This window comes from Pygocentrus nattereri, chromosome 7 (assembly GCF_015220715.1).
Source record: "Pygocentrus nattereri isolate fPygNat1 chromosome 7, fPygNat1.pri, whole genome shotgun sequence".
Classification (NCBI taxonomy): domain Eukaryota; kingdom Metazoa; phylum Chordata; class Actinopteri; order Characiformes; family Serrasalmidae; genus Pygocentrus; species Pygocentrus nattereri.
This window is the reverse complement of record NC_051217.1, coordinates 2030441-2043112: the sequence shown is the minus strand read 5'-3', so window position 1 is coordinate 2043112 and position 12672 is coordinate 2030441. Positions and strand designations below refer to the sequence as shown.

The 12672-nt window shown below is 42.9% G+C and overlaps 1 protein-coding gene across 1 annotated transcript; it reads left to right on the top strand.

Moving 5' to 3' along the window:
- The first annotated feature begins 3366 nt into the window (after positions 1-3366).
- morf4l1 (mortality factor 4 like 1) lies at positions 3367-12055 on the top strand. The gene is made up of 12 exons (XM_017691872.2): positions 3367-3570; positions 4295-4341; positions 5290-5357; positions 5551-5637; positions 5887-5967; positions 6069-6094; positions 6596-6684; positions 8675-8776; positions 8976-9064; positions 9243-9415; positions 10487-10571; positions 11612-12055. The coding sequence occupies exons 1-12, from the start codon at positions 3531-3533 to the stop codon at positions 11694-11696; spliced, it is 972 nt and encodes a 323-aa protein (XP_017547361.1). The 5' UTR covers positions 3367-3530; the 3' UTR covers positions 11697-12055.
- The last annotated feature ends 617 nt before the right edge of the window (positions 12056-12672 follow it).

The window sequence follows — 12672 nt, the reverse complement described above, 5'->3', positions numbered from 1 at the left end:
GCATGAAGTCAAAGGAATTGTCTGTAGACCTCCGAGACAAAATTGTCTCGAGGCACAAATCTGGGGAAGGATACAGAAAAATTACTGCTGCGTTGAAGGTCCCAATGAGCACAGTGGCCTCCATCATTCGTAAATGGAAGAAGTTCGGAACCACCAGGACTCTTCCTAGAGCTGGCCGGCCGTCTAAATTGAGCGATCGGGGGAGAAGGGCCTTGGTCAGGGAGGTGACCAAGAACCCAATGATCACTCTGTCAGAGCTCCAGCGTTCCTCCGTGGAGAGAGGAGAACCTTGCAGAAGGACAACCATCTCTGCAGCAATCCACCAATCAGGCCTGTATGGCAGAGTGGCCAGGCGAAAGCCACTCCTTAGTAAAAGGCACAAGGCAGCCCGTCTGGAATTTGCAAAAAGGCACCTGAAGGACTCTCAGACCATGAGAAACAAAATTCTCTGGTCTGATGAGACAAAGATTGAACTCTTTGGTGTGAATGCCAGGCGTCATGTTTGGAGGAAACCAGGCACTGCTCATCACGAGGCCAATACCATCCCTACAGTCAAGCATGGTGGTGGCAGCATCATGCTATGGGGATGTTTCTCAGCAGCAGGAACTGGCAGACTAGTCAGGATAGAGGGAAAGATGAATGCCGCAATGTACAGAGACATCCTGGATAAAAACCTGCTCCAGAGCGCTCTTGACCTCAGACTGTGGCGACGGTTCATTTTTCAGCAGGACAACGATCCGAAGCACACAGCCAAGATCTCAAAGCAGTGGCTTCAGGACCACTCTGTGAATGTCCTGGAGTGGCCCAGCCAGAGCCCAGACTTGAATCCGATTGAACATCTCTGGAGAGATCTGAAAATGGCTGTGCACAGACGTCTCCCATCCAACCTGATGGAGCTTCAGAGGTACTGCAAAGAAGAATGGGCAAAACTGCCTAAAGATAGGTGTGCCAAGCTTGTGGCATCATATTCAAAAAGACTTGAGGCTGTAGTTGCTGCCAAAGGTGGTTCTACAAAGTATTAAGCAAAGGCTGTGAATACTTATGTAAATATGATTTCTTTGTTTTTTAATTTTAATAAATTTTCAAAACTCTCGAGAAAACGTTTTTCACATGGTCACAATGGGGTATTTTGTGTAGAATTTAGAGGAAAAAGATTAATTTAATTCAATTTGGAATAAGGCTGTAACAAAACAAAATGTGGAAAAAGTGAAGCGCTGTGAATACTTTCCGGATGCACTGTATCTATTTATTTTTATTTAGTTGTCTGTTTATTTACTTATTTTATTTGTTTTTTCTCTCTTTTTTTATTATTATTATTATTTTTTTCTATTTATTTATTTACTTAATTATCATTATTATGATTTATTATTATTTATTTTTTTTTTTCTCTCTCCTCCCTTCTTCTCTTTCTTTCCTGTCCTCTTTTTTATTGCCTGTCAGGACTGGCCAAACAAATAAAATAAAAACTTTAACAAGAATAGGCTTTAGTAACCTATAGAGCTTTTTCTTGTGAAAACAAATATGTTTGGTACATCAGTACATTCGGATTACCATTCCGATTGCAAAAATGGCCAGACATGACAGGTTTAAAAAAAAAAAAAAAAAAAAAAAAAAAAAGACACACAGCTTTCGCTTAAGTAATTTTATTCTCCAGCTGCTGTCGGCCACAGCTACAGCGTACATGCGCAGAGGCTTCTTTTTACGAACAGTTCACTCTTTACTCAGCTCACGTCTCACTCTCAGCTCTTTCTGCTCACCACACACAAATGTCCCGCCTCCACAATACAAGTCCTCAGCTCAATAACCCTGTGAATAAACGCTGAAGAACAAATAACCTAAAGCCAACATGCCAAACATTTCTTAAACACACTGGTATATTACTCATTTGCATACAAGGTGGCACTGGCTGTGTTTACATGCAAAGATTTCTGCCAGTCTGGTTGAATACAATCGGATTACAGATCCAGACTGAGGTTATTTGGGAATCAGACTCAGCCTCAGTTTTTAAGTCTAGGCTAAAAACGTGCTTGTATAGTCGAGCCTTTGGTGATTAGTCTCCCTGTCAGATCTGGACCTGCCGGAGTCTCTGCTGCTGTTATACTGTAATCTGTGGTCAGCCACTCTTTACAGAACTGACTGCATCTTTCTCTGCTGAGCTGATCAGCTGCCCATCCTGAGCGTCTGATGCTGCTGCCTCTTCTGCCTTGATCGGCTGCCGCAGGTCACCAGCCTTCTGGACCGGCTTGACCACCACTGAGCTTCTTGCTTTACAACGCTGTGCAGTCCTCACCCTCAGATCTTCTCTTTTTCCCACTTTGTACTATAAAACTTCATACTAATAATGTTTGCTATCCGGTGTGGACCGTAGGAGGATGGGCTCCCCTTCTGAGTCTTGGTTCCTCTCAAGGTTTCTTCCTCTTTTAGGGAGGTTTTGCTCCACTCATGGAGGCTCGGCCCCGGATTTTCTTTTCTTTCCTTTCTGTAATACTGATAGTTGTGTAAAGTTGCTTTGTGACATCTGTTGTAAAAAGCGCTATATAAATAAACTTTGCTTGCTTTGCTCACTCTGCCCAACAATCTGACGCAAATCTTTGTTTACATGCCCACTACAAGTAACCCGAAGCAGAATGACGCGCATGCGTGGAGCAGCGCTGAGAGAGAACGTTACCATGACAGCGAGCATCACGTGAGCCGCGTCTGTGTGTTTAACTGCTTTAAACTGACGTCAGACTCAGAGAAACGCCCTTCACATGCGCTTATAAAGGAAGACGTCGTGCTCTGAGACGCACAAGCTGCCCGTCCGCCCCGCCGCCGTCTTTTAAAGCTCAGAGTATAAACCTCGTCTCCCCCGCAGACCCGTTATAAACATTCGCTATGACGCGCCGCGCATGCGCAGAACGTCCTTCCCCCTTCCGATTGGAGCGTAATCGGATTCAGGCGTTCACACGGCTATTATTCTTCTATTTAACGGGTTATTTACAGGTTCACCCGCCTCGTTCAATCGGATAGAAACTGTATTCCGATTGGCGTCGATCGGATTAGTCTATTCCGACTGAGGTGTTTACCTGGACGCATTCTATTCCGATTGCGCTGTCAGTCGGATTATTAACGGATTATTAGGCTGCGTGTGAACGCGGCTAGTGGGTGATTTCTGACGCAACACTAAAGCCTTTCATAAATAAATGCACACTCTCTGAATAGCCCGTTCAAGACCTCACAGCAAAACGTAAACATGTGAAAACCGTTTACAGGGCTATTTATTTATTTATTTGTTTATTTATTTATGAGTGGATGAATGAACCTTTTCTGGAGTCGCTTCCTCTCAAGTCAAAGTTGCAGTCGTTTCGTTTCCCTCCTCCTCTGCGCGGACAGAGCCGCTGTTTATGTGTGGGGAGGGTCACGTGTCCAGGGCGCTGAAATAACGCGTCAACGCAGAGCCGTAGCGCGGCGCCTTCACTGTGTCTGAGCGAACTCGGAGCTGGCGATGCCTGGATTTGATTTTCCAGCTACTTTTATTGTTTAATCTGTGAATGGCGCCTAAACAGGACCCTAAACCTAAATTTCAAGAAGGTAAGGCTGCGTCTGAAACGCAGTGCGTGGAGCAGAAAATGGCTCCAGGCTGCGCGGCTGCGCGGCTGCTCGGGCTGGAGGACCTCACAATGGCGCGCGGTGGAGCTGGAGCTGTTGTGTGGTCCTCGGCCACGAGCTCTTTGAGGCAGACGAGCAGACGGGAGCAGCACATGTGCGGCACTGCTGGGACGGCACTGCCGTTTTCGTTGCGTGTCGGAGGGAAAGCGCCGAGAAATGAAGGCAGTCGGTCGAGTTTGGCCGTCGACGCATCCTCGCTAGCAGTAGCCGCTCGGCAAGCTAGTCCAGCGTTGAGTTTACTCCGCTGCTCTGCTCCAGTCTGGATTACTTTCTGAGTAGTTGGCTGACTGGCGAGCCTTTGGAGAGGTTATGCAAGCCTACACACGGCGAGCGAGGGTCCCTCTCACCTCTGCTGATGTTTGCTTCACGTGCGAGACGGCTAGTTAGCCCAATTCCTCGGTGGCTCTAATACCGCACGGCTGCCTCGAGGTTGTTATTGTCCCTCTGAGAAATGTGTCCCATGAACGAGCTTCGTGTCACTGGTTATTATCGCTCATTTTACTGTGTTTTTATCAGCTTTATAACAAATAACTACCGTGCAGGATAAACGGGATGGGGATGGGGAAGGTGGGGGGGGGTCCACTTTAAAACAGATGCTTGAATTCTCTAATGCTGAGCTGGCTTTTTAAATTGTGTTTTATTTTAGGTGAACGAGTGCTGTGTTTTCATGGGCCATTGCTATACGAAGCTAAGGTAACTGATTTTCATCCCATTGTTATGAAGGCACAACGTTAAAACGCCTCCTTGTATCTACAGTCATTGCACATTCTTCTCAGCTCCGCTTGCCCCATGTGTGCTCTGTGTAGTTCTGCAATTTCAGGCTGTAGTCCTTCTCATGTTCTCTGCAGGCTTCACCCTGTTCTTCAATGGCCGGGACCACCACAGGGCGAGTATTGCTTGGACGAGTGATCGTTCTCCGCGCCTCAGTGCATCACCTCAGCGATGCTGTGACCGTGAGTGGACGCAGTGTTTAAAATCTCCGTCCGATCCACTGCAGCACGGAGAACGATCATGCGTGGTCCCGGCCACTGAAGAACAGGGTGCGTGGATCATGCATCTGATCCACTCGTATCAGTGCATCGTATAGTAACACACCACCACCAAGTCGGTGTCACTGCAGCGCTGAGAATGATCGACCATTCAAATAATACCTGCTCTGTGGTGGTGCTGTTAGGGTCCTGGCCACTGAAGAACAGGGTGGAAATTAAGCAGAGAAACAGATGGACTACAGTGTGAAATTGTGGAACTGCAAAGTGCACCTAGATGGTAAGTGGAGCTAAAAAAATGCACAGGGTATAGATACAAATGGGTGGTTTTACTGTTATGAAAGTGGATGTAATTGACTCAGTATATCATTTATCACGCTGATGATAGACAGTAGCAGTAATAAGGTACAAAATATACAAAACCTTTGCTCCATACTGTTTTGAATTATATAACTTGACATTTTCATTTCTGTAACTAACACACAAACAACCCCTTCTCTAAAAGCCAGCCTGGTTTCTTCTTGGGCAAGAAAGGCTTTTCACGCTGCTACACGCCAGTGAAAATGATCAGTCTGTTGAGTCTGTTTGATCTCTGGCTTCAGCTTGAGGTCGTAGTTCATGTGTACATTCACTTATTTGAAATCTCTCTTTACAGTGTGTAAAAATCAATATCAAGGACAAGCAGGTGAAATACTTCATTCATTATAGTGGATGGAACAAGAAGTAAGTTTTCCCTCATTCACTCTGTGGTTTTAATGTTAGTGAGTGGGTTCTGCACCAATATTAATATTGTTTTTTCCCCCCACAGCACTGTCAGAAGATTTTCATGATTTAAAACAATGATTGCATTACACTGTTTATGTTATTGGTTTATTCCATTCATTTGAAAGTTCTTCAAAACGCATTCTGTTTTCAGCTGGGACGAATGGGTTCCTGAAAGCCGTGTACTCAAATATGTGGACAGTAATCTGCAGAAACAGAAAGAGCTTCAGAAGGCAAATCAGTAAGTTCTCCGCTAAACCACGCCACGGAAGAAAGCCTTACATGTGTCATTTGTCTTGTGTGTGTGTTTGTTTATTTATTTATGTATGTATGTATTTATTCTTTTAATGGTTCGGCTGTAATTTACCAATTTCTTTTCATGTAACTGTATATTTACTGTATGGACCAGTTTGAATGAAGAGTGCTATATTACTGTAAAGCCTTTCCATTTCAACCACACTTCTTTTTTTTTTTTTTTTCCCCTTAACAGAGACCATTATGTTGAGGGAAGGATGAGGGGAGTCGCACCAAGCAAGAAAATAGCTGCTGTGCAGCAAAAAAACGTTGATGTGTGAGTTATTTTCTGTGAATTTGACGATCTTCTTCCTCACAAGTCAAGATAAGCGGTGTTCAGCAGTGTTTTTGTTCATGTGTGTTCAATCTCCTTTACAGGAAAACAAAAAAGAACAAACAAAAGAGTAAGTTTTAATATTTTTATGGAGTCACTGAAATGATAGATTTACATGTATTTGAACATTGATGTTCAATTGAATGTTGATGAGATAATATATCCAGAATTATCCAGACACTTCTTTTAATTGGCCCAGATTCCCAGTAGAAAAGACTGACAGTGGAACAGAATACTATGCAACAGTGGTACTGTGTTCTCTGGAATGATGGAGTACTATTGACTGTTCCTAATATGGAATGCAATCAGATCCTCGCAGCAATGTTCCAGCATCTAGTGTAAAGCCTATTAGAAGAGTAAAGGGTTGTTGGTGCAGCCGAGGGGGCAAAGTTGCTAGTTATACCTTTTGATTTCAGTGTAAACATTGGATAAGTGTCTGCAAACTTTTGGACATATTGTGTGTGTGTGTGTGTGTGTGTGTGTGTGTGTGTGTGTGTGTAGAAGTAATCATAGTAGTGATTATAATGTTGGTTGTGATAAGAGTGTCTGAATTTGTCTGGTTCTTTACTAGCACCAGGGGCTGGGGAGGGGACCAGTACAGGAGAAATGCCTCATCCCCCACGCAAGAAGAGGGCACGTGTCGACCCAACTGTTGAGAGTGTATGTTAATTCCTTCTTTGATGACACACTTGCATACAGTATCTCTCAAAAGTGAGTGCACCCCTCACATTTCTGCAAATATTTTATTATATCTTTTCATGGGACAACACTATAGAAAATAACTTGGATATAACCTGTTCAGATTGTGCCCAATTGTGTCGTCGTCCCTCCCTGGTGTCATGTGACTTGTTAGTTACAAGGTTCCAGGTGTGAATGGGGAGCAGGGCTGTTAAATTTGGGGTTTTTGGGTACAATTCGTCATGCTGGCCACTGGATATTCAACATGGCAAAAAAACTCTCTGAGGATGTGAGAAATACAATTGTTGCTCTCTACAAAGATTTCCTAGGCTGTAAGAAGATTGCTGACACCCTGAAACCGAGCTATAGCATGCTGGCCATGGTCATTAAGTGGTTTTCCAGAACCAGTTCCACTCGGAAAAGGCCTCACCAGGGTCGACCAAAGAGTTTGAGTCCGAATGTTCAGCATCATATCCAAAGGTTGGCTTCAAAAAATAGACTGAGTGCTGCCAGCATTGCTGCAGAGGTTGAAGAAAAGGGAGGTCAGTCTGTCAGTGCTCAGACCGTACGCCACCCAATGCATCAACTCAGTCTGCATGGCCGTCGTCCCAGAAGGAAGAATCTTCTGATGCTGATGCACAAAAAGCGCGGAAAGTTTGCTGAAGACAAGAAGTCCAAGAACATGGATTGCTGGAACCATGTCCTGTGGTTTAATGAGACCAAGATAAACTTGTTTGGCTCAGATGGTGTCCAACATGTGTGGTGGTGCCCTGGTGAGGAGCACCAAGACAACTGTCTCTTGCCTACAGTCAAGCATGGTGGTGGTAGCACCATGGTCTGGAGCTGCATGAGTGTTGCTGGCACTGGGAGCTGCGGATCACAGAGGGACACAAGAATTCCAACATGTACTGTGGCATTCTGAAGCAGAGCACGATCTAAATGGTCTAAACCCAACTGAGCACCTGTGGGGCATCCTTAAGCGAAAGGAGGAGGAGCGCAAGGTGTCTAACATCCACCAGCTCTGTAATGTCACCAAGGAGGAGTGGAAGAGGATTCCAGCAGCAGCCTGTGCAGCTCTGGTGAATTCCATGCCCAAGAGGGTTCAGGCAGTGCTAAATAATAATGGTGGTCACACAAAATATTGACCCTTTGAGCACAATTTGGACCCCTTCACTGTGAGGTGTACTGACTAGTGTTGCCAGCTATTTAGACGTTAATGGCTGTGAGTTCTTTTCAGAGGACAGTAAATCTATACTGCTATATAAGCTGACCACCTTAAGTTATATCCAAGTTTCATTTCTATAGTGTCGTCCCATGAAAAGATATAATGATATTTTTGAAGAACTATGAGGGGTGTACTTACTTTTGTGAGATACTGTATATGCTTAAACACAGTAAAGAAATTACATAGTGGCATTTAAGACTGGATATTGGTTATTTATTTATTTTTATCAGTACAGAGAACCTGTGTTGGATACCATTTTCTGCATGATGTGTATATATATATATATATATATATATATATATATATATATATATATATATATATATATATATATATATATATATATATATATATATATAAATAAATAAATTTTTTTTGTTCTCCCCCATTTCTTTCTTCTTTTAACATACAAACTGAAAGTTTATGTGGCTTAAATCAGAAATAAGTATGAGGTGCTGGAAGTTAGAAACTATCAAGTATATTGGTTCGTGGCTGTTTGTCTGCTTGGGTATTCAATTCTGAAGGACACAATTTTTTGATGCTCAGTACTATTAAAAGAATTCAGTCAGTACATGGATGTGGTGAATTTGGATACCCAAACCTGGTGGTGATTTTGTGTGTACTACATTATTAAACTGCATAATTGATCTGTGCCATTTTAGCTGAAATGTAATTAAACATCCAAGGTCCTCTCCCCGAACAGGTTGTATTCTGTTAAGCCGTTATTGGGAATGTTTTGTTTTGCAGGAAGAGACCTTTATCAATCGGGTGGAAGTAAAGGTGAAGATTCCTGAGGAGTTAAAACCATGGCTTGTAGATGACTGGGACCTGATCACCAGACAGAAGCAGGTGACCCTTTAAACAGCTGTGTTTTTAAAACTGCCTCTGAATGTAAGCCTAATTTACCTCGCACTAGAGTTGCATTGCTTTTTGTGCAGATTACTTGAGTCAGAGGGGTTTTCTTGTCAAAACATCTTTAATGTTCCTTTTATTTAAATTTTGAGACGACTATATTTATGAGGCTTTTTTTTTTTTTTTGATGTTGCAGCTTTTCCACCTGCCTGCCAAAAAGAATGTCGATGTTGTCCTGGAGGACTATGCAAACTACAAGAAATCAAGAGGGACCTCTGATAACAAGTACATACATTTCTATATAAAAAATACTGAGGTCAGAAAATGAAAGGAAACCATAGTCAAGTCAGAGCAGTGTCCGTATATTGTCATGTTGTTTTAGAGCAGCTTTTGTATGATTTCTAATGGTGACGCTGGGCAAGTCTCCTTTGTGTTGAAGTGTTCAGTGTATGTTTTTAAACAGGGAGTACGCTGTGAATGAAGTGGTTGCTGGCATCCGCGAGTACTTCAACGTTATGCTGGGAACACAGCTCCTCTACAAATTTGAGAGACCACAGTATGCCGAGATCCTGGCAAACCATCCAGACACCTCAATGTCTCAGATTTATGGGGCACCACACCTGCTGAGGCTTTTTGGTATGACTGTTCAACCAAGCTCTTACTGTGTTCATACTTTGTGGAAAAATATACATAAATTAAGCTTGAGGGTGTAGATTATGGTCACTGTGGTCGTGGTGAGGGCACGTAAGCACTAAAATGGACATCGTTAGCCTCCACCCGTCAATACATGAGACCCAACAAACTTTGAATTGCTACGGTCCTGGAAACAGAATCATTTGGTTGCCTGGAGGGCAACTTAAAAACTGAGGGAGGTGGTATTAATGGTACTTTGTTCACCTAGTTTTATGTTTATAGATTTAAGAGACCCTTATTACTCCCACATTGGGGAAAATCTCACCTCCGCATTTAACCCATCCGTGAAGTGAAACACCACATACACTCTAGTGAGCACACACACACACACACTAGGGGGCAGTGAGCACACTTGCCCAGAGCAGTGGGCAGCTCGATCCGCAGCGCCCGGGGAGCAGTTGGGGGTTAGGTGTCTTGCTCAAGTACACCTCAGTCATGTGCTGTCGGCTCTGGGGATCGAACCGGCGAACTTCCGGTCACGAGGCTGGTTCCCTAACCTCCAGCCCAAGACTGCCACATTCTGCCCTCATGAAAACCTTTTAAATCTGGATTTAAAAGTGAGAAAAGAGTGAGTTCTTTCTTGTAGAGACCCATGAATTGAAAAGTTAGCATGGAAACATTAATCTTCACAGCATGTTCTGCATATTGAGTCTGTAAGAGTGAACCTGCTCTTGAGTCTGTTGTTCACCTTTTAAAATGGACCACTCGCTCTCAGCCCGTTTGGCTCCTGACTTGAGTGGTCTTTTATAAATTACTGCACTTGCCCTATACTTTTCAGATTGAGACCTTAAGTGCTTCTTGTAATGACAAAGTAGCACACAGCTATATGGGTTTTGAGAGTCTTTAAAGACTTCAGTTACGAACCGCGTCTCAAGACTTTCACACTTCAGAGCTTTTCATCAGACATGGAGAAATGGGTCGAATAATGATGCCACTTGTGTGTAGCCTGTACTGCTGACGTAATGATGTGCTCTGTGTGCTTCATGTTGTATGATTGTATGATTGTATTCACAGTGAGAATTGGAGCCATGCTGGCGTACACGCCGCTGGATGAAAAGAGCCTTGCTCTTCTTCTTAGCTACCTGCAAGATTTCTTGAAGTAAGTATGGGTTGATCTTTACCTTCTGGATCTTTAGGAAGTACTGTCAAAAAGTGATGCTTGGCAGAGTGGAGCCTTGCCTGAAAATCCGATTAACCAGAGATACCGAAATGAGCGAGACTGTGAGACGGAGTTGAATATTGGATTAGAGGACCATCCGAGACGTGTGGATTCAGTTGCTTTAATTGGGTCAAGGCCATATTTAGAGCACAGTGGGATCGGATAGAGAATAGAGATGCCCATTTCTGTTTTAGGTACCATCATTAACTGTTAGTTGTTCCGTCTCAGTTTTAAGAACATTTTCAGAGGCAGCGACACTTTCAGAAGGAGGGTCTGGCTCTGTGGGCGTCTGACTTTTTAAATGTTTATTATACTTCATGTAATTTAATCAGCGTTCTGTGTTTGCTCTGATCTGAAGAGGCTTGTATTGAATGTTACAACACAATATATTGTATTGTTTCACTCCTAGGAATTATTTACATAAACATATCATGACTCTAGATGGATTGATGGATAGAGACTTTATTGATCCCGAAGGAAATTTAGCAAGTGCAAAAACCTCACAGCGGTCCCGGAAGTTTCTATGTAGTTCAGTTTTATAAAAGCCTCTTCAAATATTGGGTTTGTCTGATTTTTAGTTAGGGGGGGGGGGTAATTTCCCTTAACTAACAGTAGCAGCTGAGGTAGTGACTTTCTATCCTGGAGTTGTCAAGGTGATGAAGAGTTACTTGAGGTAACCTTCTGTTCTCATGCATGAATAGTCATGTCGCCAGCACCGTGCCAATATTATTGCATTTCCAAGGATGGAGAATGTCTCCTCACTCAAATGTTCAAACTGGTCAGCTGTTTTCCATTTAGCAGGGTACTTTGTCTGCAAGGGAAATTCCAGCAATTCTGCAAAATTGCATAATTGAATTGTTGGAAATAAGGAGAGTGCGTTATGATTTGCATGGACTTTTTGCTTCGACCATCTGCTTCCTATTACCACCTCTGATCAAGCCATACAGAATGCAGCTTTACTCGTTGTGTGTCTGATGCAGGTACTTGGCAAAGAATTCGTCGTCTCTATTCAACGCCAGTGACTATGAGGTAGCGCCACCAGAGTACCACCGCAAGGCCGTGTGACCGTAAAGCCGGGGAGGATCTCTGTCGCTGGGTTTTCATTGCTGAGTATTTTTCATTTCCTTTTTTTCTCCCAGTTAAGGGAGACCCAAAAACTTCAGGATGGCCCTGTATAGATTTGGCTGATAGTCCACTGTACTGAACAGGTGCTGCGTGCCATTGGAAAGCGCACATAACTGTCCGTATGTGGTTGGAGTATATTTTGCTTCAAATAAAACAAACTTTGATAAAGGTGAACCGTCAACCACCTTTTTTTTGTTTTTGTTTTATTTTATTTTTTTTGTTTTGTATGTTTGTTAATAAATTGTCCTTTTCAAATATGAACCAATGGCCTTTGCTTCTTGAATAAACTATACACTACCTGTTTTTTTTAATGAGCGCTTTCTTGTTCTACATAACGGTGAACCGTCTTAAAAGTTAAAATACTTTTAGCTCCAAGTCTGAGTTTTAGTAGCAACTGCAAGCAAAATGTCACATTAAATATAAGAAATTGAGTTCTGAAGCCCTTTTTCTCTTTGAGTGGTTTAACGTGTAAACAAGAAGAAAGTATCTAGTTCTCTTTGCAGTTCTGAGAAACTCGTGTTCTGTAAGAATTCTTACATGAATGTAGTGAAAATCAGGGCAGCGCATCTGTGGAAACATTAGCCTCGTCTTCGTGGCTGCACCTACTTCATGTCAAGTATGGGCGGACAGGGAAGTGCTTCATAAAAGGCCTTGTGCAATGTTAATCTCTGCTTTTATCCCTAAGGAGTTAAACTGAACAGGATTAAACTTCCCAGGTTTCCCAACTCCTTTAAAATCAATGTCCCAAGGCTGTGATTTTTCACTGGCTTTTTAACTGAATCATGTCTTTGTAGTTTCATTATATTAATACGAAATGAAATGAAACCTTGAGTGTGGCACATTTGTATCCAGGACAGTGTTTGTGTATGTATGTATGTATGTATGTATGTATGTATGTATGTATAGTAAACTGCTC